The 23,367-nt window shown below is 33.5% G+C and overlaps 1 protein-coding gene across 11 annotated transcripts in view; it reads left to right on the top strand.

Annotated features, from left to right (window-relative positions):
- The window catches only part of nrm (neuromusculin), a 326,404-nt gene that overhangs the window by 183,995 nt on the left and 119,042 nt on the right, over positions 1-23,367 (top strand). For 10 of the 11 annotated variants that reach the window (XM_089091978.1, XM_089091975.1, XM_089091971.1 and 7 more), the window contains exons 7-8: positions 6,223-6,246; positions 13,842-13,992. In XM_089091978.1, the coding sequence (XP_088948104.1) occupies positions 6,223-6,246; positions 13,842-13,992 (175 nt within the window). The remainder of the gene's footprint in view (positions 1-6,222; positions 6,247-13,841; positions 13,993-23,367) is intronic. The other variant, XM_089091970.1, reaches the window with a different exon arrangement.

Below are 23,367 nucleotides of genomic sequence, written 5' to 3' on the forward strand. Positions count from 1 at the left end.
AACACCTTTGGTCCTCAGTTTTATAGATAATGAGCAAGCGTTCGATTCTGTTGATAGAAGAGCTTTGAGTAGGGTTTTATCCTTGTATAGTATACCAGACAAATACATTAAAGTGATTAGTGTTATGTACGAGAATAACACTGCTGCGGTTAAGGTAGGAACTGAGGTTATCAGTTGGTTTTGTATTAAATCAGGAGTTAAGCAGGGTTGTGTTCTATCCCCGTTTGTATGGATTATTTTTATGGATTTTGTTTTAAGGAGCACAGGAAAGGCAATGGGAGACCACGGAATCAAATGGGGAGGAAAAAGTCTCCTGGACTTGGATTATGCTGATGATTTAAGCATCCTAGATGAAAGTGTGAGCAAAATGAATGAAGTTTTAGAGGTTTTGCGAGTTCAGGGTGCTAGTATTGGTTTGAAAATTAATGTTAGGAAGACTAAGTCACTAAGGCTAGGAATAAGTGAAGATGAAAAGGTGACGTTGGGTAATGAAAAGATTTGATCAGGTGGGCAGCTTCACTTACCTTTGTAGTATTATTAGTAAAGATGGTTGGAGCAGTGAAGATGTTAAAAATAGAATAGCCAAGGCTCAGGGTGTTTTTTCACAGTTAAAAAAAAGTCGGGAAGAATAGGAAGATAAGTCTGCAAACCAAGATTAGAATCTTAGAAGCTACAGTGATGAAAGTGGTCAAATATGGCTCTGAAGCATGGACGCTCCGAAAAGCGGATGAAGATTGGCTAGGTGTTTTCCAGAGAAATTGCTTAAGGATTGTTCTGGGTACCCGGCTAACTGACCGTATTTCAAACAATAGGCTACACGAAAAATGTGGTTCAATACCGCTTTCTAGGTCTATAATGAAAGAAAGGATGAGGTGGTTAGGGCATGTAGTGCGGATGAAGGATGACAGATTGCCGAAGATTGTTCTTTTCGGCCAACCATCTAGGGCTAAACGGAAAGCAGGTCGTCCCCGTCTGGGGTGGGAGGACGTCATAAAGAAAGATTCAAAGGAAATGGGAACTTCGTGGGCAGGTGTAAAAAGGGAGGCTTTGAATAGATTGGGATGGAGGAGGAGCGTGCGTAGCTGTGTTGGCCTCAGGCAGCTTGGTGTTGCAGTGAGTTGTTAGTAGTAGTAGTAGTATATATATATATATATTTATATATATATATGTATATATATATATATATATATATATATATATATACATATATATATATATATATATATATATATATATATATATATATATATATATATATATATATATATATATATACATATACATACATATACATATATATATATATATATATATATATATATATATATATATATATATATATATATATATATATATATATATATATATATATATATATATATATATATATATATATATATATATATATATATATATATATATATATATTGATATTTAGTAATCAAAATGATAATATTAATTTATTTATTAAAGTTATAAATGTAAAAATATTTATATTTTTTCAGCAAAGTGCAAATTATGTTCTGGCCTTGGGAGGGCATAGGGGGTATTGAGCCCTACTCATGCTAATTTCTTCTCGTTTTGAATTTGACTCGGCTATTTATTGTAATTTCTGTTCGTTTTGGGTTTCATTTATTTATCGATGCTGATTTGTGGTAGTTTCACGCTTGGTAAATTATTTGATTTTATTTTTGCTCATTTTTATCTAATGGAGTTCTTTTCTTTTTTTTTGAAAAACTTATTTTGGGGAAAAAGTTTTTTTTTAATAATTTTATAGGTACGTTCAAATGCCACTCCCCTTATACCTGTATCCCACTCCCGTTCCCTTTAAATCAAATTTTCAGTAGCTTTATGATTTTTACCTTTTTTACGATGTTTGGCAATTTGGGGTAATATGACGATACCACATGACTATGATACCACATAATAGCACATATGGTATCAATATATGATACCACATAAAGACTATAAGCATATGTCGGCAAGTCTAAAAAGATATCTACTTTCAGTTACTTGATAATGAAGATGCTTATGTTTATTTTTTGACTCTCCTCAAAAAATTGACTGTTTCTCCAAAATCAAAATATAAGTATGGTTCTGCTTTTACGTTTTTGAAATAGATTGGGAATTGTGAAACTGGAAACCCCATCATCATTTGTTATAAAAGGAGTAACAAATTCATATTTTACTATTTTTAATTCGAGCTTCACCTCCCGTAGAAAGTTCAAATTTGTTTAATCCTTTGTCATAGCAAGTCCTTCAGTCCGTGGCCAAGGAGCAATCCCCAGCCACGTTTGCTTTCATTTAGCTTTTGTTGAGTGCTGCAAGTTCTAAAACTCCATATTGAGCTCTTTTTGTGACTACTAGCCCCATCTATTCTTAGTTTATACCTACCCGTATGTTCTCGTCTATATAGTTTAAATTGACAGTTACGTTAGTGCTAAGTTTAGAATAAGTTTATCTAATGCAGTCTATTGTAGAGGAACCGATCAGAATCCAAACCGAGTAATTCCATTTTCTAAGGTATCAGGTGGCAACCCTTTGCAGATTAACTGCATAAATAAACAGTGAAATCTTGTATGGACAGGAAGCCTTGTTTATAATATGCCAGCATTTGGCCTTTATGTTTAATTAATAAAAAAAACAAGTTTTTAAAACTGAAAGTAAGGAGCGACATTAAAACTTAAAATGAACAGAAATTATTCCGTATATGAAAGGGGCTGTCCCCTCCTCAACGCCTCGCTCTTTACGCTAAAGTTTTTTATTGTTTTAAAAAATAAAGTTGTAAGACAGAGTCAAACTTTAGCGTAAAGAGCGAGGCGTTGAGGAGGGGACAGTCCCTTTCATATGCGGAATAATTTCTGTTCGTTTTAAGTTTTAATGTCGCTCCTTACTTTCAGTTTAAAAAACTTGTTTTTTTAATTTAATTTCTGATCATTTTTTAGTTAATGCAGCTTTTATTTTGGCTCACCGTCATTGAATAAGTAAACAAAATATGCATAAAAAATTTTCTTTTCTGTTGCTAAATGGCTGTCTCAAAATATGGTTCTGACGTAATTTACAAATTAACTTTCGTAACGAACTTCTATATTCGTATATTTTTCTTCTGGCAAAAAATACAAAGTTGCAGATTTTTGCAGATATGAGCTTGAAACCTATGTTATAGGGTTTTCTGATACGCTGAATCTGACGGTGTGATTTTCACTAAAATTCTTTCCCTTTTAGGGGATGTTTCCCCCCTCTTTAAAAAATCAGGTAAATTTTCTCAGGCTAGTAGCCTTTGATGAGTAATACTAAACTTAATAAAATCAGCATTATAAGCCCATTCTTTTGATACATTTATTGACATCAAAGTTCCGTTTTTAAAAGTTTCGATTACTATTGAGCCGTATCACTTGTTTTTTTATTACGTATATGTTATTACGTATATGATGGGGTTCTCCCCTTAGTCAGTACCACGCTCTTTACGTTAAAAGTTCAATTTTTTCTTTATTCACAAACCCCTGAATCACAAAGGCCGTTTAATTAGAATAGATAGCTCTTTTGAAAGCACTAAAAAAAAACTGTAGCGCAAAGAGCGAGGTATTGACTGGGGAATAATCCCCTCATATACATTATAATTTCTGTTCATTTCAAGTTCTAATGTTGTTTCTTACTTTCAGTTAAAAAAACTCGTTTTTTTTAAATTTAATTTCTGATCGTTTTTTGAATAATGCTTGGAAATCCAGCACCCCCTTCATAGAAATGTCCCTTACCCCAAAGAAACATCCTCCATGGAAAGATTCTCCCGAGTAACCCCCTCCTCCAGCCCCCCCCCCACCAGAAAAAAATATTTCCTGAAAATGTCTGTATACTTCCCAATAGCCAATACAATATGTAAGCAATGGGCAAAGTTCATAACTTGCAGCCCTTCCCCTGGGAACTGTGGGGGATTAAGTCACGGTAAAAGACATATTTAGATTTATTAGATTTTACGACTTTTCAAAGACATATTAGATTTTAGACTATGCTGAACAAAATGGCTATCTCAGAATTTTAATTGGGTGACTTTGAGAAAAAATGAGCGTGGGAGGGGGCCTAGTTGTCCTCTATTTTTTTGGTCACTTAAAAAGGGCACTAGAACTTTTAATTTCCTTTCCATTGAGCCCTCCTACGATATTATAGTACCAGTGGTTAAATACTATTACCCATGGGGAAAAGAAAAAAAAAACAAAAAAAAACAAACAAACAAACAAACAAATAAACACGCACCCGTGATAACCAATACAATATGTAAGCAATGGTAAGCAATATGTAACAATAACCAATACAATATGTAAGCAATGGGCAAAGTTCATAACTTGCAGCCCTTCCCCTGGGAACTGTGGGGGATTAAGTCATCGTAAAAGACATATTTAGATTTATTAGATTTTACGACTTTTCAAAGACATATTAGATTTTAGACTATGCTGAACAAAATGGCTATCTCAGAATTTTAATTGGGTGACTTTGAGACAAAATGAGCGTGGGAGGGGGCCTAGTTGTCCTCCATTTTTTTGGTCACTTAAAAAGGGCACTAGAACTTTTAACTTCCGTTTCAATGAGCCCTACTACGATATTCTAGGAGCACTGGGTCAATACGATTACCCCTGGGAAAAAAAAAACAAAAAAAAAACAACAAAACAAACAAACAAATAAAGACGCACCCGTGATCATTCTTCTGGCAAAAAATGCAAAATTCTACATTTTTGTAGATAGGAGCTTGAAACCTCTACAGTAGGGTTCTCTGATACGCTGAATATGATGGTGTGAATTTCATTGATGTTCTATAATTTTTAGGGGTCTTTTCCCCCTTTTTTCGAAAATCAGCCAAATTTTCTCAGGCGCGTAACTTTTGATGAGTAGAATTAAACTTGATGAAACTTATATATTTGAAATCAGAATTAAAATTTGAGTCTTTCGTTGTATCTATTGGTACAGAAATTCTGTTTTATGGAGCGTCGGATACCTTTAAGCCGGGTCGCTCCTTACTTACATTCCGTTACCACGAACTGTTTGATTAGGTCTTTGAGTGTGATTTGACCTTTTGTGTCAAATTTAAATTCAATTAAAATCCAACCTTTAAGTTCAAATCGATATAATGTTGAAATCGCTCCCGCTTTTACCACTTTATACTTCTTTTGTTGAGAACTTGTGTAAGGATGTTTTTCTAGTAATTCTTAAACAATTACCCCCTTGCCTCTTAAATTACCAGATAAAACCTCAGTACAAAAGGATATATCTTTCTTCTTATCGTATCTTTGGACATGGACATTAAAACCCTTGCTAAAAAAAGGATAACATAATCCCCCCCTTCATTTTTGCCTTATCTTTGATCTAGTTTTCTTTTCTTTTTCTTATGATACAGTAATTATCGTGAGGTAGGAACGGATCTAAAAAAAACTTATGGATTGAAGGTTTATCATAGAATTTACTAGCTCTTTTAAACTAAACCAAGCTCTTTTAAACTATTGATTTTGTTCTCTCTTTATGCATTGCTTTTGACTTTGGTTTTGGCCAGTTGTGGGGTTCTTTACACGGGAAAGGGATAGCCCCCCCAATTTTTAAAAATATGATATCAAATTCCTTTTATTTTATATTTTTACACTCCTGTGATGAAGCTTGTTCCCAGATTATGAGGCCTAAAACCGCTATGGTTTTGGCGTTCCTGCTTGAACAGTAGGAAGGAATGTCAATTTTCGTTTGTAGCAGAGCAAGGAGTTAGGGTTGAATATCCTATTCAACGTAAGTTGGGAAAGAGCTAAGCAAGATATCTAACAGAATGGAGGATTTGTCAAACTAAAAATTTAAAAAAAATTAAAAAATTAAAAAATTTGTCAAACTAAAAACTCTTTTTAAACTATTAATTTTGCTTTAAATTTATTTTTTGCTTTGGGTTTTGGTTTTGGCGTTCCTGGTTTAACAACGACTGTGTTATTTCATTTTGTATTTACATTAGGAATTGGGGGGGGGGCTAAAATATCTTCCTGTGGAGACACTGGAGGACATTATTTTTACCTCATTATCTCTAGAATTTTCCCTCTTCTTTTATATTTTATTTGAGGTTTGAACCCTTATGTGGTATAGCTCTCTTAGCGCTCATTCTGCGAAAATCCAGTAAGTAAATCCATTTGTCAGTGTGACCTTATTAAAAATAAATTTATTCAACACAGCCTTATTTCAAATGATATTACTTGCATGCAGCGTGTCAAGACGGAAGAAGTGTTGGTAAGTGACTATGTCCTTTCATCTTTGTAGTTTAGTGCATTTCCTTGAGTTTAAAAAAATGTTTCTTATTGTAATATAACATTTTATGATATACTAAACTTTTTCTTGCAATTTGAAAATGTGTTATTGTTTATAAAACAATATTCCTAATTGGTCACGCTTAAAATCCTTAACTACGTGTCATCTTAAAACGACTAACTATAAACTAGGTTAAATAGAAGTCACAAGTGTAATGTCAAAAGAGCAGCTGCTATCAAAGATAACTTTTAGAAGTTAGGTTCATTCGATTACGGCTAATTTTATAATAATTTTTAGATTTCTGTTTTAATCTTAAAAGCATATTTCAATTATTTCTTAATAAAATATATTTAAAATATATAAAATATATAATATAAAATATATAATATATAAAATATATAAGTCTATAAAAGGGCTACTTGAAAATAATATGTCACTGACACAAACGTTCTTTTAGTGTTCAAAATTTTGTTGATTTTAGTTGCGACTAAGAATACCTTCCCAGCCCTGTGCTCTATCCCATAGTTTAGGTAACACCTAAGCCTGTATTTAGACGGTAATTCCAGAATGTAAAATACATAGTAATCACGGCACATACCAGAAAAAAACGCGAGAAAAGAAAGAATCATGTATTGAAACTATTCAATGGGAATAGTGATATAGACATAAATATAAAAAGTCTACAACAATAAACGAGATAATATAATTTGTAATAGTATGTTGTAAATATGTACTTTCGAACTTTTTACATTTTCTTTTGCTGCCGAAAATAATTTTATGTCAAAATTCATACTCATGTCCCTTTTCACTGCATTTCCCCCCGCATTGATATCTTTTAAATCAAATCAACATGAATAAGTAGGTCTTTACGGCGTTTTTTTTTTTTTTTTCACTTCAGCATCTACATAGCAACAGTAACATACACCTCATTGGCTATTTAAGGTGTTCTTCAGCGTATTTAATACATGTCTAACTAAAGTGGCATGTGCTATATACTGAAGTTATTAACTAGTTGTCCTTAGAGGGCAAACCTACAGATTTGTTTTGTGGCAGGACTCAGTATTTCCAATTTAATTATACTACTATTTAAGTAATATAATTAAATTGGAATACGCACTTTGGATCAGCGAAACTAAATAGTGCGCGTTAATGACGTTCTTCGATGGTCAGCATTAGGCAAAAGTAATATGTGAAGTGCCATGGAGCATACCGTTGAATCTGGAACGAACGTCACGTTAAAAGCGAACTTTTTAGGCCGAGTCGAAATTTTCTCTCTCTAGCGGTCGGTAAGTATACAATACCCGGTATCGAACTTTACTTCTGGCGATAAAGATGTATTTTTAGGCAATTTGTGCTCCGGGATTTTATTCTTAACTATTTCCAAGTTTAATTATGTCCACAGACTTCACGCAATAATATTCAGTCGAAGAGGCTATGGATCAGTAAGCTGATCCATGTCCGTATTACGTCACTCCATCTTACCAAGTAGAACAATGTCACACCACACTGAACAGCTCTGATCCAGATTGTTTTAAATTATTTTTAGAATTATTACTACATACTTGCTTTACTTAACACGAGAGACAGATCTTTCAGACCAACTCGGGCATCAATAAGCTACTAGACCACATGCTTCCATTGGATGCTGTCTGTCAAGATAAAGAAACTGTTATAAATATAAAAACAGAGTCAAGAATTTGTTTGAAACGTCTATTGTTGGTTAGAGAGCGAAGTTTCTAACAATCAATAAATTAAATTCAGCTACTAAATTATAGCCCAAGTGGTATAGCTGAATACAGATTAGATAATTTCCAAATCAACCCCGTCCTGGTGAGAGTGAGTACAATTTGAAGGACAATAATAATGAAAAATAGTATGACAGAACTATGCCACGCGTCGTGGAAGTGTACTACACATGGCGAAGCTGTGCCAAGCTTGGTGGAACTTTTCCCAGCGTGGAGGAATTGTACTAAGCATGGTTAAACTGTTTCAAGTGTGGTGGAGCTATGCCAAGTGTGACGGAGCTCTGCCACGCAGAACGATACACTTGGCGCTCCGAGAAATACACCACCTGGCCTAGAGCTGACGACCTCTTGATTGCAGTTAGTATATCCCCTTGCTATCTTTCCATCTACCCTTCAATATAATTATTCACGTGTCTAGTTTCATTAATTAAAACAGAGCCCTAATTTTAGCCTAAAATAAAAAATTTAAGCTTTGGCTTTTAGTGCAGTTTCAAGGGTCTTTTACTGTGTATTGAGACCTGCTGAAAGCGAAGATCAGCTTAAAATATTGTTTATACTTTAGTTTCACCAAAAGCCAAATGTTGCAGAAAAGAGCCCGAAAATTTACTTCCTTAAAAAATATTTTGGAATGTCCCTTTATACCTTATTTTACCTGCTGAATTACAAACATTTTAGGCATACAAGACCTTGCGACCTCAAAATCATGTAGGCAATACTTCTTTGGCAGCCCAAGATTGGGCTAAAAGTTCAAAACCAATTGCTTTTGAAAAACAGGATAATAACTGGTCATGTGACTAAATGACCAGACATTTAAACTGGTCACCTAAATTGGTCATTAAACTGGTCATGTGACACAAGAGAATTAAGTACAAAGAGCTGTGTAATATAATTTAAGCAAAACAATCAGCCTTTAGTTCTTTGTGAAAAGTTGCGGTGCAATTTATCCCTCGTTTCGGTCACTTGGAGTTCCGAAATAATGTTTAAAAAAAAGCCGTGCTTCGAAAATGACTTGTAAAAGCTTACAAAAATCACATAAAATTTAAGAAACACAATTTCTAAAACTGATTTGCATCGTATCTTTTATTAAATCACAGCATTGATTTTGCGCTAATATCTGTTTCAGCTTCACACTTATGTTGGATCTTTGTGTCATCAACTACGCTCATACTGTGCTCATCTAAACATTCAAAACAGGCAGGAGTGCATCGCAGCCCAGATTTTCGACACCAGCATCTTGACGATTGACATCCCGACTGCCACGAGTACTTGACGACTCTAAACAGCCACTCCGAGGCGGGTTTCCATTCTGTCATAATTGACATAAACTCACCATCTTGAAAGCGTCAACCACAAGTGGTAGGGTCCAGACTAAAGGGATTTCTGTTCCACTCAGCTATCCGAAACAAAACTTGATAGAAGTCGTCTTGAACAGCTGAAGGTTTTGGTGGAGGTCTTTCAAGGCTGACAAAGGATATCAACATTGACAGTTTGCAAATGAAAAGCCCACGTCATAGGGATAGCAGTGTTTTACCTTTCTAGTTTTATAATAGCTTAAGCCTTATAGAAACTGAACCAGCTTTGCGAAATACTCGTCACGTTTCACAAGCGTGAGCCCGACCGGCTTGCCGAAACTGTACAGTATTGATGCAGTATCACAGCCCAGGCAGGCTTCCAAGAATAATTTGTCAGTTGCAGCGTCACCAAGACTGCTTTGTGTACGGAAGACGGAAGTACGAAGATGGTTTCACAAGCGTGAGCCCGACCTGCTTGCCAAAACTGTACAGTATTGATGCAGTGTCACAGCCCAGGCAGGCTTGCAAGACTAGTTTGTCAGTTGCAGCGTCACCAAGACGGCTTTGCGCTTTACTGAAAACTAAATACGTTATAAACGTTTTTACTTTATTTTACTTCAATAAATGAAACAAATATTAAGAATAAAATACTTTGCAGTAGGCTTGCTTTCAAATTGGTACAAAAGGTGGTTTTTCGAGCCGTAGCAAAAATGGCAAAATGACCCTGTGCTTGCTCACTATGCCCTTAATAAATTCTTCCTTCATAACCAAAAGTGACATAGAAGGTGTGAAGTGGATCTAATGCCCAGAGATCCTTTTTTCTTTTTCGGCTAGCGTAGTCTTCGGTTGAAGATCTACAGCTACATTTGCCTAAGATATCGTCTTCCTCAAGTATGCCCAATACTTGTCATATATAGGCCCCTAAAGTAGCTCTAATTGCCATAGTGTCCTGTGTTGCAACCACCTTCCATCGTAGCGGCAACCATCCTCCATTAATAACGTAGCGGCGTGAAGAGCTGGAGTCTTGGAGTTGAAACTGGAGCATCTTTTAAGGATAAAATTTGAAAGAGATAAACTGTAGGGACTTCTCAGAACTTCAACACTAATAGAATACTCGTTTTCTATTGCTCAATGTTTTCAAATGTACACACTCAATGCGTAGATTTTCTTAGCGTAGCTTCAAAGGCTAATTGAAATTATGTTTGACTTTTGGCTCAATTTTGGGTTGCTTGAGAAGCTTTGGCCATACGAACTACAATCGTAAGATCTTTCTTACCTAAATATTGTGTAATTCAGCAGGTAAGATAAGATATAAAATCACATTACAAAATGCTTTGGAAGAAAATTAAATTTTCCGTCTTTTTCCGTGAAATGAGCTTTCTGGGTGAAATTAAAGTCTAAAGTAATTTTAAAAAGACTATTCATTCTCAGTAGGTCCAAATACATAGTAAAATACCCTTAAAACCCATTCGAAGCCAAAGTATTTATTTTTTAATTTAGGCAAAAATTCGGGCCTTTAAGGGCAATTTTGGGGTGTTTCTTGGTTTCAGATTTTGCCAACTTTTTGTATGTTATGCACGAGCCACATCATAGTCACGTCTACACTTGAATTTCAGAAGCGGAAACTTTTGCTTCACTACACTGGTATTCCAGAAGCGCAAAATTAGTATTGCAAGAAATTGGTTTAAAAGTTTGCTCCAGCACTAATTTCATTTCATTTGTTCTTTACTAATACTTCGTCTTCTTAACTTTTGTCAGATTTCTGTTACAGATAGAGAAACTGGTATAGCGTCAAGACTAAATAAAGTTGACGACCTACCTTGAACTTTATTTAGTACTTTTTAGCACTAAGTGAGAAAGCTTGTTGCGTAAACATAAGAAAAGGCCGTATTAAGTAAGAGAGAAATGTCAATTATTGAATCTAACAAGGTCGAAATACGAGGCCTAGCATCATGTTTGCGATCTGCAAAGTGCGAACGATGACCATTTCTGGCTACTGTCTGAAACCTGTAACGTCCAACTAGACAAATGACCAAAGCTTTCAAATTATTGGAAACGAAAAACTCTAAGAGGCAGGGGAGTCTTGCTGTTAATATACCCCCTCCCTTGTCAAAGCTTAAATCCCCTGATTTTACTATAATAGGTGACAAGAAATCTGGATGTCCAAGGATAGATCCAAAGACTTCCCTGCTGGGAAAACAACTAAGCCGGTGGCTGGTAGAATTTCAATAAAAATCAGTAGGAATTATTGTTGCTAACATAATTTTAATCTTTGGGGGATTTAGATACAACTTAGTTTTAGTTTTTCAAAACAAATACAATTTCAGATATGTTGTAATTTCAATTTTTATTCATTTCTGTCATGTGATAGGGTCTCTTATCTAAAATAACTCTGTAAGTGGGGAATCTATCTTAGAAACAAAAATTCAGGATAAATTGATGAGTTGTTGCCCTCGGTTACCCCAGTACTCATAGATTTTTATTACCTCCTTATCACAAAACATTTTCCTTTAAGGAAAATGGGTGAATGCGACCTACATGGCAAATCTAAAGCAATTACCACGAGAAAAAAACCTTGGCTAGATTTTAGTAAAACGGGATAGAATGTAAAATAGAAGAAAAGTAGTTTATTTCAAATTAATCAAACTACTAAGACAATTAGTGTTTTTTAGATTAAAGTCAAAACATTTGAAAGTATTTCTGAGTTGCAAATCTGGTATAAGGCTTATACTAGATCTTGTTAAGGGAAGGATAATGCTCTGTAAATTTGGGTTTTTAATATATTTTTTTCTCATATACTAAATTACTTTTACTCGTGATTATTCTTTTCCTGAAAACGATCTGACTTCTCAGAAGACAGTTAGACAAACCGCGAAACAAACAACGGAAAAACTGTTTAGCGAAGCTAAATAGCTAATTTTGACTTTGAGCAAATTATCTTTTTAGAAAATGTCCAGGATAGCAAAAAGATGTTTAGAAATTAATGGCGAATTTTTGTTGCCAATCCTAAAGGAGTATCTCTGTGATCCTCTAACTTCCTTTGTCTAACAAGTACTTGACAGCTTAAATTTCGAAATAAAAGATTAGACTTAATCAAGTTGGCTTCGGAACAGCCCAAGTATAAGCTATAAATTTGAAATATCCCGTCTCCAATTCTCCCTCCTCATCTGCAAGTTTCTATTCTCATTTAACATATCTTCAAAGCTATTATTTTTGTTTACAAATTTTATATAAACACTGAGGGTCCTGTATTGTGGAAACCTCTTCAAAACTCAAGAATAGAAGGAGTTGCAACACAAGTGCACACGCTTGAGAAGAGTTTACAGCTCAATTATGTCTCAAAAACTTCAATCTCCGAGGAATATCCGTAAAAAAGAATAGAAAATAAAGAGTAGTAACTTCTTCATTCAAACATTTACTGTTTTATAAGAACAGGTTCACATAGATGTAACTTTAAGTCTTCCCTGTCTTACGACTGTTCACCTGGTTCTAGTCGGTCTTCAATTGTTTGCCTGTTTGCCACAAATAAAGTCGAAGAACAAAATACAAACTAGGGTAAAATTTTTAACCGAAAAGCAACAATCATAATAAAATTAAACTCCTAAAATCCTTGACAAACTTTTCCCTCAAACATCCTATGTTTATCCCCTGTGCGAACGAACTTACACAACTGTTTAGTAGAACACGCGTTCCTCTCAGACATCCGCTTAGTTAACCAACAGTTACTCCCAAACAGTCTTCCAAAGCATTCATTCCGCAACTCAGACAGCTCTTTACACTCGGATACAGAATGAAAGAGATTCTCATTCACACATCGGTCAAAAGCCACCAACCTAAACTTTATAAAAAAATTCCTCTTCTAAATTCAAACTATGCCCTCTCATCAACAGGAACTTCTTCCAATCCTCTCCATTCAATCGAAATTTAAAATAAACGTCATCCCCCCAACACTCTTTTGCTCGGGAGTAAAACCTCAAATATATAAACTGGTCTCTTTGGGCTTGTCACTCTTGGATTTCTTGGTCGTTTCGGGTTTGCTGCACTTCCTTGTATACTAACACGCTCTTCTCCATCCCTAAAATTCTACGGTTTCTACAAAATCCCCAAGTAAAACATATCTGCTTAGCTTTTTGGAGTGAATACTAGCTCTCCTTCCCAATCCAAAAAGTTTTCTGGTTAAAAAAGTTTTCTGGTTAAAAGATATAGGTGTTCTTTATCGTTTATCCCTCATAGCTGTGGGTTCATTAGTACCAGATTTTTTTTATTATTATTATTATTATTATTATTAATGCCAGGAAGACTACAAATGACGCTCAGGCCTTGAGGAGTTTTTTTTGGCAATAGCCATTATCCTGTTTGCACTAATTTCTGCGGGTTCTAGTCCAACAAGGGCACGTAATGCCCAGGATTTTAAACAAATTAGATACGAAAATTATTAAGATAGGAAGAATTCACTTTCATGTACAATTATTTTGTTATACTGTATAAGCAATGTTTCTAGTCATGAATGCTGTCTCTTGTATGTTAAATCTCGTTTTAGACGGACAAGACGTATGAAACACGGAGTCATTTGAGTTTGAAGGTTAACAAGGAGGATAATGGCCGAGTTTTAACATGTGAGGCAACAAACCAAGTCATGCTGGATAAAGGGGAAGCCCCAATCAAGACATCAGTAACATTACAAGTTCTTTGTAAGTCATTTTTCCAATACATGAACTTTTTTTTACCCGTTTAACAACCTCCTTACAGGAAAAAGTGTCAAATTTCCGTCTCTGCCCTTGGTAATTGTGTATTATAAGGCAAACACTGCAGTTGACAGTGTGTAAAACTCGTTTCTTCGTTAAGTAAAAATCGTTTTTCGCTGAGAAAAAACCGGTTTCTTCGTAGGTTTCTTTCAGCTTAGCGTAAGACAAGACAGAGACAAGTGACAGAATAGGAAATATATAATTTGGGCTATATATTTGTACATTGGAGGGGGGTAAAGTATTTGGACAGCGTAAAGTTAGAGAACAAACCCTACTTCATAATATGCAGAACAATTGTATCTAACACATGTTGCATGAAGACCCGCTATACTTTACCCCCACTCCCCTAATGTGAGAGAGAAAATTCATTTTTATTAAATACCAATATTCACAAAAAAAAACATATCAAACAGACCTACCACGTGAAAATCTATACAGATTAAAATGTGCAAATATATAGGCCAAATTTGTTTCTAACGTATTATAATTTCATCATATTTTGTGATATTTCATTAGGATTGAGCACCAAAGAAACGAATTCTAATTAAATGAAGCACTTGAGTGTTTGCCGTATAATACACAAGTACCCTGACCTCTACTAAGGTAGAGACTGCTGATGACAATTTGTATAAAGAAACAAACAGTAGTGCTGATTTGAAACAAAGGCAACTGGAAACATATCTGACTCCAATAGTTTGACTAGAAAAAGTGAGCTGAACGATCCCATATGTAACTCAAAAATTTGGACTGAATTTGCTTAGACACAGCTGCATAAAATCGTCCCATTTTTAGAATACATCAGAAATGATATGGCAAAGGGCTTTAAGTAATGCTCAATTTGCATAAGTAAGCAAATTAAAGTTTCGGAAACAGGCTTAGAAAGTAAACTTGGGGAGAGAAGTTTACTTATAAAATTTAGCTGTTGCCAAAGATACAGCTAAAGGGGATCAAATAAGGAATATATTTCTATCGTGTGGCAGACAAAGTTTTCTATTTTTAGAATAAAATTTTTTTTACTGAATTATTCATCCTAGATCCAAAGGAGCTTGAAACTATTTTAAGTATTTCTTGAAAATATTTGAAATATTCTCTTTTCAGTTAATCTAACAAATCTTAGGGGTCTGTAGCATGTATAAATGAGCCTTTCAAAATCCTAATTGATCGTTACCGAAAGTGATTGCTTAAAACCCTTTTAAAAGCTTTTTTTTTGTTTATATACATTTCTTTTAGGGAAAACACTTGGTTGACCCTTAGCTTTTATATTAGTAATCATTTTCTTCCAAAATTATGTCCAATTCCGAAATATGACAAAAACAATTTTGGAAGCTAATATGAACTTTAGAAATCCATTCAAAAATTACCTTAAAAGTCTGTATGACTTCAGAAATCCATGTGGAAATCTTATTCAAGCGGTCAACCATAAGATAAAACTCTAAAAACCCTGTACATTTCTTTGGGGTTTAGAACATAAAAGGAATAACATAAAAACAAATAATAAAAGCAAAGATAAGAAGCAAAAAGCAAAAAATAAAGGATAAGAGTGTAAAACTGTACATAAAAAGAACCACGAAATGTTTTTGAAGTTTAAAAGTCCTCGATTGATTGAACTTCAAATCAATTACTTTCGAAGTCCAATTCTTAATTTTTTTTTTTTTTTTTCTTTACTTTATTTTTCATTTTTTTAGTCTCAAAAGGCTTGGTAATCTTTGACTTTTTATTTTCGTAAAAATTATCTCCAAAAATAAGGTTTAATTCCTAAAGATGAGAAAAACAACCCTAGAAGTCAATCTGAACTTTAAAAGTCCATACGGAAACGGTTTTAAAAGTTTATTTGGCTTTAGAAGTCTATATAAAAAATTCCTTATTCTTAGTGCTAAAACATAAAGGAAAACACAAAATAAAACCTGGATTTTTCTTTAGAGTTGAAAACATAAATGCAATAACATAAAAGAAAATAATAAAAGCAAAATAATAGCAAATAATAAAAGTAACGATTAAAGCACAACATAAAAGCATTGGATGTAAAAGTTGACACCCATGGAACCTTCTCTTTACTAATCTTTACTAATTTTTAGTCTTTACTAATTTTAATAATTTTAAAATCTTTACTAATTTTAAATGTCCTCTTTTGATCAAAGGCCAAATTGGTCAATTTCAGAGTCTGATTTTTAAAATGATTCATTTCTCTATTTTATTTTTGTATTGTTTCTGTGTCAAAATGCTTGACTGGTCCTTAGATTTTTATTTTCGTAAAGGTTATTTCCAAAAATAAGGGTGAATGCAAAAAGATGACAAAACAATTTCGGAGGTCAATTTGAAGTTTAGATGCCCATTCGAAAAATTTCTCATTCTCAATAATCAAACGTAAAAGCAAACAGTATGACATAACTTTTCATCTTTTTATCTTCAGTTTTAATAAATTCCATGTTTTTACCTCAATTTTAATTGAGCTTTTGTCGAGTGTCATCATTGTAAGTTGAAGTTTTTTGAAAAGGTTTGTTGCTTGATTATTCTGTTGTCTTTCATTTATATTTTATGTATTTTAAATTAATTCGTCCTTGAATGGTGCTTTCCTAAATTATTTTAAAATTACTTAGCCTATTCTGTTACCGCTGGATTGCAGAAAAGATTTGTTTTGCCTGCATATTACCTGAGTCGGTGATTCAGTTTAAATTATCAAGTAGGCTTCAATCACTAGACCTTTCCACAAATTTTAGTCTACTGTTCTAGCTGACAGTGATGTGTAGTAACCGAAAAAATTATGAAATTAGTTGACAATTTTGGTAGAAATTAACGTCAAAGAGAATTTTTACTTTTATAATAACCTCTACAAAGAGAGAAATCTTTTGAAAAAGATATTATTCACGAATTTAATTAACGTCTCATCAGAGCTATTCCTAGGGTAGGTGGAAACCCGATCAGATGCCCTGGGATCCGTAGTTAGGGGGACCTAGAGGATTACCCACTTTAATTCAAAATTTTCCAACGCAACAGTCAATTATATGATAAAACGTCAGTTGAAAGGCCCAAAAAAACGAAAAATTGCAGTTACAGTTACTATAAATGTTGATTCTTTGGAACCAAAAACTGAACCATCAAACGTGATAAGATGTGAAATTTGACAACCTGGACAATCAAATGCGACAACACTAATACGGACAGCTAAAGCAAAGGCCATTGCTAAATTGTTTGAAATAATCAAAATCCAAAAATGTATCAAAAATGGAAATGAAGAGTAAAGAGGTGGGCGGTTAAAAGATATTCGAAAACGACGATTAGAGCGTGTTAAAAATGAAAATAAAGGGAAAAGACACACGCGGTTACATACGACACAGAACTAGGGAGGGAGTCAAAAATGAAAATGAAGAGCAGCGAGTCAAAGAAAATCAACCTAGACAGCAAGAATCAAAACATTTCAAAATAGAAAATGATAGCAATGATGTTTGGGTTTGGGATTTTAACATGGATAAGGTCATCAATGCCTACCATGTCTTTATAAAAAAAACAAAATAAAGGTTTGGAGATATGTATTTCATTATGACGAAAGATAATCCGAGGTGTAACGAAGCAAACAAATTAAAAACGATAGCGATGATTACTGAGTTTTGGATTTTGACATGGATAAGGTCATTAATACCTACCATACTTTGAAAATCAAAAATATGGACTGGATAAATCGTTGGGATAAAACGAATTTTTTGTCCCACCACCTGAACAATTAAAAGAAACAAAGCTTTGGCGACATGTCATTCATAACGACAGAAGAAAAGCCAAGGCAAAAGAAGAAGTTTTGGCACCCACCACCTGAACAATTAAAAGAAACAAAGGTTGTCGTCAATGCCTTCCATACCTTGTAAAATCAAAAACCTGGACTTGATAAATCCTTGGACGAAAAAGAAGTTTTTGTCCCACCACCTGAACAATTAAAAGAAACAAAGGTTCGGCGATATGTCTTTCATAATGACAAAAGACAAGCCGAGGCAAAAGTTAAAGGTCCAAATAAAAAAAATGTAATTTTACAAAGGCACCACTTCTAATTTAAGGTCCATTTAGACGTCATAACATTAAGGAAAGGCTAAAATTGTCTGCGTTTAGAAGACAAGCGACAGTGAGAATCTATATATAGAAGCCTTTCGCGTGCCCCATACCTTTGTTAAAATAAAGGAAGGTTCGGCGATACGTATTTCATAATGACGAAAGATAAGCCGAGGTGTAACGAACCAAACAAATTGAAAATGATAGCGATAATGATTGGATTTTGACATAGATAAGGTCATCAATACCTACCATACTTTTGAGAATCAAAAACAGGGACTAGATAAATCGTTGGAAGAAAAAGAAGTTTTTGTCCCACAGCCTGAACAATTGAAAGAAACAAAGGTTCGGCGATATGTCTTTCATATATATATATATATATATATATATATATATATATATATATATATATATATATATATATATATATATATATATATATATATATATATATATATATATATATATATATAGTAAGTAACATTGGGTTTATTTAAAAAAAAAAATATATACATCATCGATTCCCTGAAGCAATGCTTGTGCGGGAGAAAACCCACCTAATAAATCAAAAAACCAAGAAAACACCAACAAAAAAAAAAAAAAAAATAGATAATACCATAAAAATAATAAAAAAAAAAAAACAAATATAGCTCAACTTACCGGACCCCAAAACCAACCAACCTCCAAACAACACCAAAAAAAATTAAAATAATTATAATCATATTCAGCTGCAACTAAACCCTCCTCAAAAACAAAACTTAAGTGGCGTGGAATAATCCATTCAAAATATACACATCAAAACAATGGTTCTTTAGCGACTTACAAAAATCCTGCAAACCTCCAACATTTCTCAAATCCTCTGGCAAACTCTCCCAAACTAACGGAACAACATGGCGAATTGAAAACCTAGACCTAGATGTGACCATAGCTGGTCTTCGCACCAACTGAGAAGATCGTGTCAAATGATCGTGAGTAGTAGACGCAAGACTAAACATTCCTGAAAAACATGATGGTAACTCCGAAGCTAAATATTTAAACATAAACAGAGCATTATAGAATACACATATTCCTGCCAACGGTAGAATTTTATACTCGCGGTAAAGATGCCTCACCAATACAGATAGGTCAATTTGATTACCATAAAGAACTCTAATTGCCATATTCTGTGTTACGCAGAGCGGATGGAGGTGAGTTACGAATGTTTTTGACCAAACCATACAACAGTAAATGAGATATGGGTGAACCATAGAAAAATACAACATTCTCAGAATTTCACACGGAAAAAGATACTTAAGTTTACGCATAATACCAATATTACGAGACAATTTGCTGTTAACAGATGCAATATGGTCTTTAAAACTAAGGCTTTCATCAATTATAACACCAAGGTATCTAGTACTAGTAGATCTTACAATAGTATGGTGCCCTACTTCTATATTATTAATCCATGGATAATGTCCAGTAATTCTACCATAAATCAAAAAATTCGACTTATTATGATTCAGTTTCAATTTATTTACTCGCATCCACTTTTCAATCGAAGAAATACCTTGTTTCAATATAGTCATCAACTCATTTTCAGTTCTAGCAGCTACGGTGAAGCTACGGTATATATATATATATATATATATATATATATATATATATATATATATATATATATATATATATATATATATATATATATATATATATATATATATATATATATATATATATATATATATATGTATATATATATATATATTTATATATATAAATGTTCGGATTGTCTTCTAACTGCAGATATTCTGTGCAACTTTTTTATTTGCAATTCAGTATGATTCTGATTCTCACTCTCACTTATTCCATACCTTTTACTTTAGTCTTTCGGAATCATTTGTCATCTTGTATAATTTTGCATGCATCTTAGATCACAAAAAGCGGTTCCACCCCCTGAAAAAAAATAATGTAATTTGCTCTTTAGACTGCAGCATGAAGAAAATGAATACGACGTCATTTACATGCAAAATAATTTCCAAAATTAAGATTCTAAACAAATTTTCTCGAATTTGTGACCTATCTAGATCATTTTTTTCATGCCAGAAAATCTCAGTGTGCTAATTTGAAAAAAAAAATATATAAAAAGTATGGAGCCGTTTTCTTGAAAAATTACATAAATAAATACATTAATTCATAAATACACAATTGATCGCTTAAAAATATACATATATATATATTATCTATACTATCTATTTTGCTATCTACTATCTATCTTGGAGAAACACAATGTCAGATGCAATTACATAAAACCATATTTTTGTTTCCATAATCTACTTTTCTGTAGTTGCAGATCTTGTCCTAAACTATTGTTTAAAACTGCACAAAATAACTTCTATCTTTTTCTCCTTTTGTTGGCAAAATCAACAAAAATTAAAGATTCCTGGGAACCAAATCTAGGTCTATTATAAGCTATACCACATGGGAATAGAGGGAAGAGACTACTTTCCATGAATTTCGGGACTCCAAAAGTTTTGCGTGTTTTACTAGCACAAAATTTCACCCAGTAGAGCACATTAGGCAGAATTTAACTTTTTGTTCCTTTTATTGGCTTTAAATTTTACACAGACGGCTTTAAAACAGATCTGTTTTTAAGAACTTAGGACTATTTGTCTCTCCAGAAATGAGTAAGAATTCGACTGGCTTACAAAAATCCTTCACAGATGCAAAGTGATGAGATTAAGACAAACTTTTTACCCAAAAAATAATAGAAGAGTTATCTTTCTATTTCTCTTTGGCTATGCCTTGATTATTTATTCGCTAAAAATTAAAAGAATATGAATATCGCAGAGGGATACTTAAAAAATGGATATTTGTTGTTGGCAAAAAATGAACGATGCAATTGTGAAGCAGTTTTAGTTCTGATGAACTATAGCTTGTTAACCTCTCTCCCGCTTCACCAAAGCTTATGGATCAAACATGTGCTAGACGCTACAGAAAAGTTGGCTATTTATAGTTTTTTAGTATTCTTTCCCACTAAAAAAAAATTCTTCAAGCTATAAATTTGCTGCTAAAATATTTTTGTTTTGGTCTTACACGACAAACTAGTAACATATTTTAAGCATAAATAGCAGAAAAATTAGCGACAAAACAATAAAAAACTGATTGAAAATAGCAAAACTATAAATTTGCTTATTTAAAAATACGTTTTATGACTATTTTTCCCTCCACGAAAAAAAAAACTAGGTGAAACCTGTACAGAATAAAGGGGAAAGACCTCATTGGAGCAATATTTTGTTGTTAGTGGTTTGAAGGACAACAGATACCTATACAAAAAGAAGAGCGACACTTGGGAGTGACAATAGACAGTGACATGACTTTCACCAAGCACTACGAGTCAATCATCTCTAAGGTATCACAAGTCTTGAGAATTATTCGAAGAGATTTCTCTCTTACTGACTCAACATTGTTTTCTAAACTCTTCAAATCGTTAGTGAGACCAATGATCGAATACGGTCATACAACAACCAGACCATTTTTTCAAAAAGACAGCAATGCAATAGAAAAAAAATCCAAAGGAGGGCTACTAAATTTGTTCCATCACTTAGAGACTTATCATACCAAGTTCGTCTGAAAAAATTGTCGCTTCCAAGTCTCTCATACCGATTCTTGAGAGGAGATCTTATTGAAGTATATAAAATATGCAACATATACTACGACAGCATCCCTCCAGAAGAGATAATAACATTCAAGAATAATAACCTGAGAGGTGACGAGTTTAAGCTAACCGAAGAGCGTTTCAGAAGAGATGTTAGTAGATGGGCATTCAGCAACCGCATTGTCTTCGAGTGTAACGCACTACCGTCCGACACTTTCAACTCAGATTCAGTCAATGCATTAAAAACAAGATTGACAATCATTATAGTGAAAAAGCATTTCATTATTTAAATTTTTGTAGATAGAGGCGCAAGCCCGTTTTCGCATTATATTATATTATTATTATTATTATTATGAAGTGCCCTATGGGAAAGCCCTCAAATGGGAAATAAATGGAAAAGCCCTCATTGGAGCAATACTTTGTTTTTAGCCCTCCTTTCTTCTAGCTTAAGTGCCTTTGCCCCAGCGCGCATTCTATAGTCGGAATGGTACATTAATGGACCCTTTTAAGAAAGTGTTTGTTCGACTTCTTATCTGTCACACAGTGATTCATATATTAAAAATAAACAAAGAAACTTGCATGACATAGTCCATCTTTTCTTCCTTGGAAATCATATGTCTAAGCGACAAAGAAGAGAAAATGATTCGGAAATCTTCAAGGATCATTCAACACTTTCACATCGTTGATCAGAAGAATGGAAAGGATTTTAAGTTGAACGATCATCGTATTAAAGAATCCCCAGGATTACATAATTATCTTGCTCTGTTGGTCCCATTTTTAGTTCTATAATTTCAGAAACTAGTTCTCAGTGTCGAGAAATAAATTAGATTGTAGGCTTTTTGATCGTGATAAAGAGCTACACCAATTTTCATTTAGTTCCTTAATATCCTCGACGAGTGTGGATTTTAATTTCCATTTGATAGTAGTTTTCTTTTAATATAAAAGCGAAATATTTCTAGAACCTCAAAGGAAAAAAAAATTATTTGTAAAGAATGTTGGGATTTAGAAACTATTTGCTTTTTTACTTGAATTAAAATCTTAAAAAAAAAATCCGGTGCGTTGTTCTTACTGGATCAAAATATGACAGTGACACAAAAGGTAAATACAACAACAGGTAAAAGGTGGGGTTATTTGGCTTCCCCAATGACCTACATCTCTTTGTTGGATAATTTAAAAACTATTTATTAGTGTAGAGAAACAAACTAGTGTTGGCTTTTGGTGGCAATAAGGAGCTAGACCAATTTTATCTAGTCCTTTAATATAGTGGCTAGAACTCAGAAGAGCTTAGCTCTTAACTTCGTATTTAATAGTATTTTTTTATTATATTAAGATAAAGTATATTACAGCTGATAGTTAAATTATATCTAAAACACAGAGAGACGGAAAGTTTACTTGAAAAAAATATTGTGACTCCAAAACTGTTCATTCGTTGCTTAAAATTCCATACAAAAGGAAAAATTTTTCGTTCCATTTACTTGATAGGAGCTGGACATTGAAACAACGGATAAAAAGTTAAGGTTATTTGGCCTTCCTTTCTGACTTACGCTTAAGGAATTGCGTGATTGACTAGAAAAGCGTAAGTTTTGTCGTCACAAAAACGAATCAAGGCAGTTAAAGCACACTTTAACACAGATGTATATGGAAGTCGT

This window comes from Artemia sp. Qi Xiang Cuo, chromosome 7, assembly GCF_049724085.1.
Source record: "Artemia sp. Qi Xiang Cuo chromosome 7, ASM4972408v1, whole genome shotgun sequence".
In the NCBI taxonomy this organism is placed as follows: Eukaryota; Metazoa; Arthropoda; class Branchiopoda; order Anostraca; family Artemiidae; genus Artemia; species Artemia sp. Qi Xiang Cuo.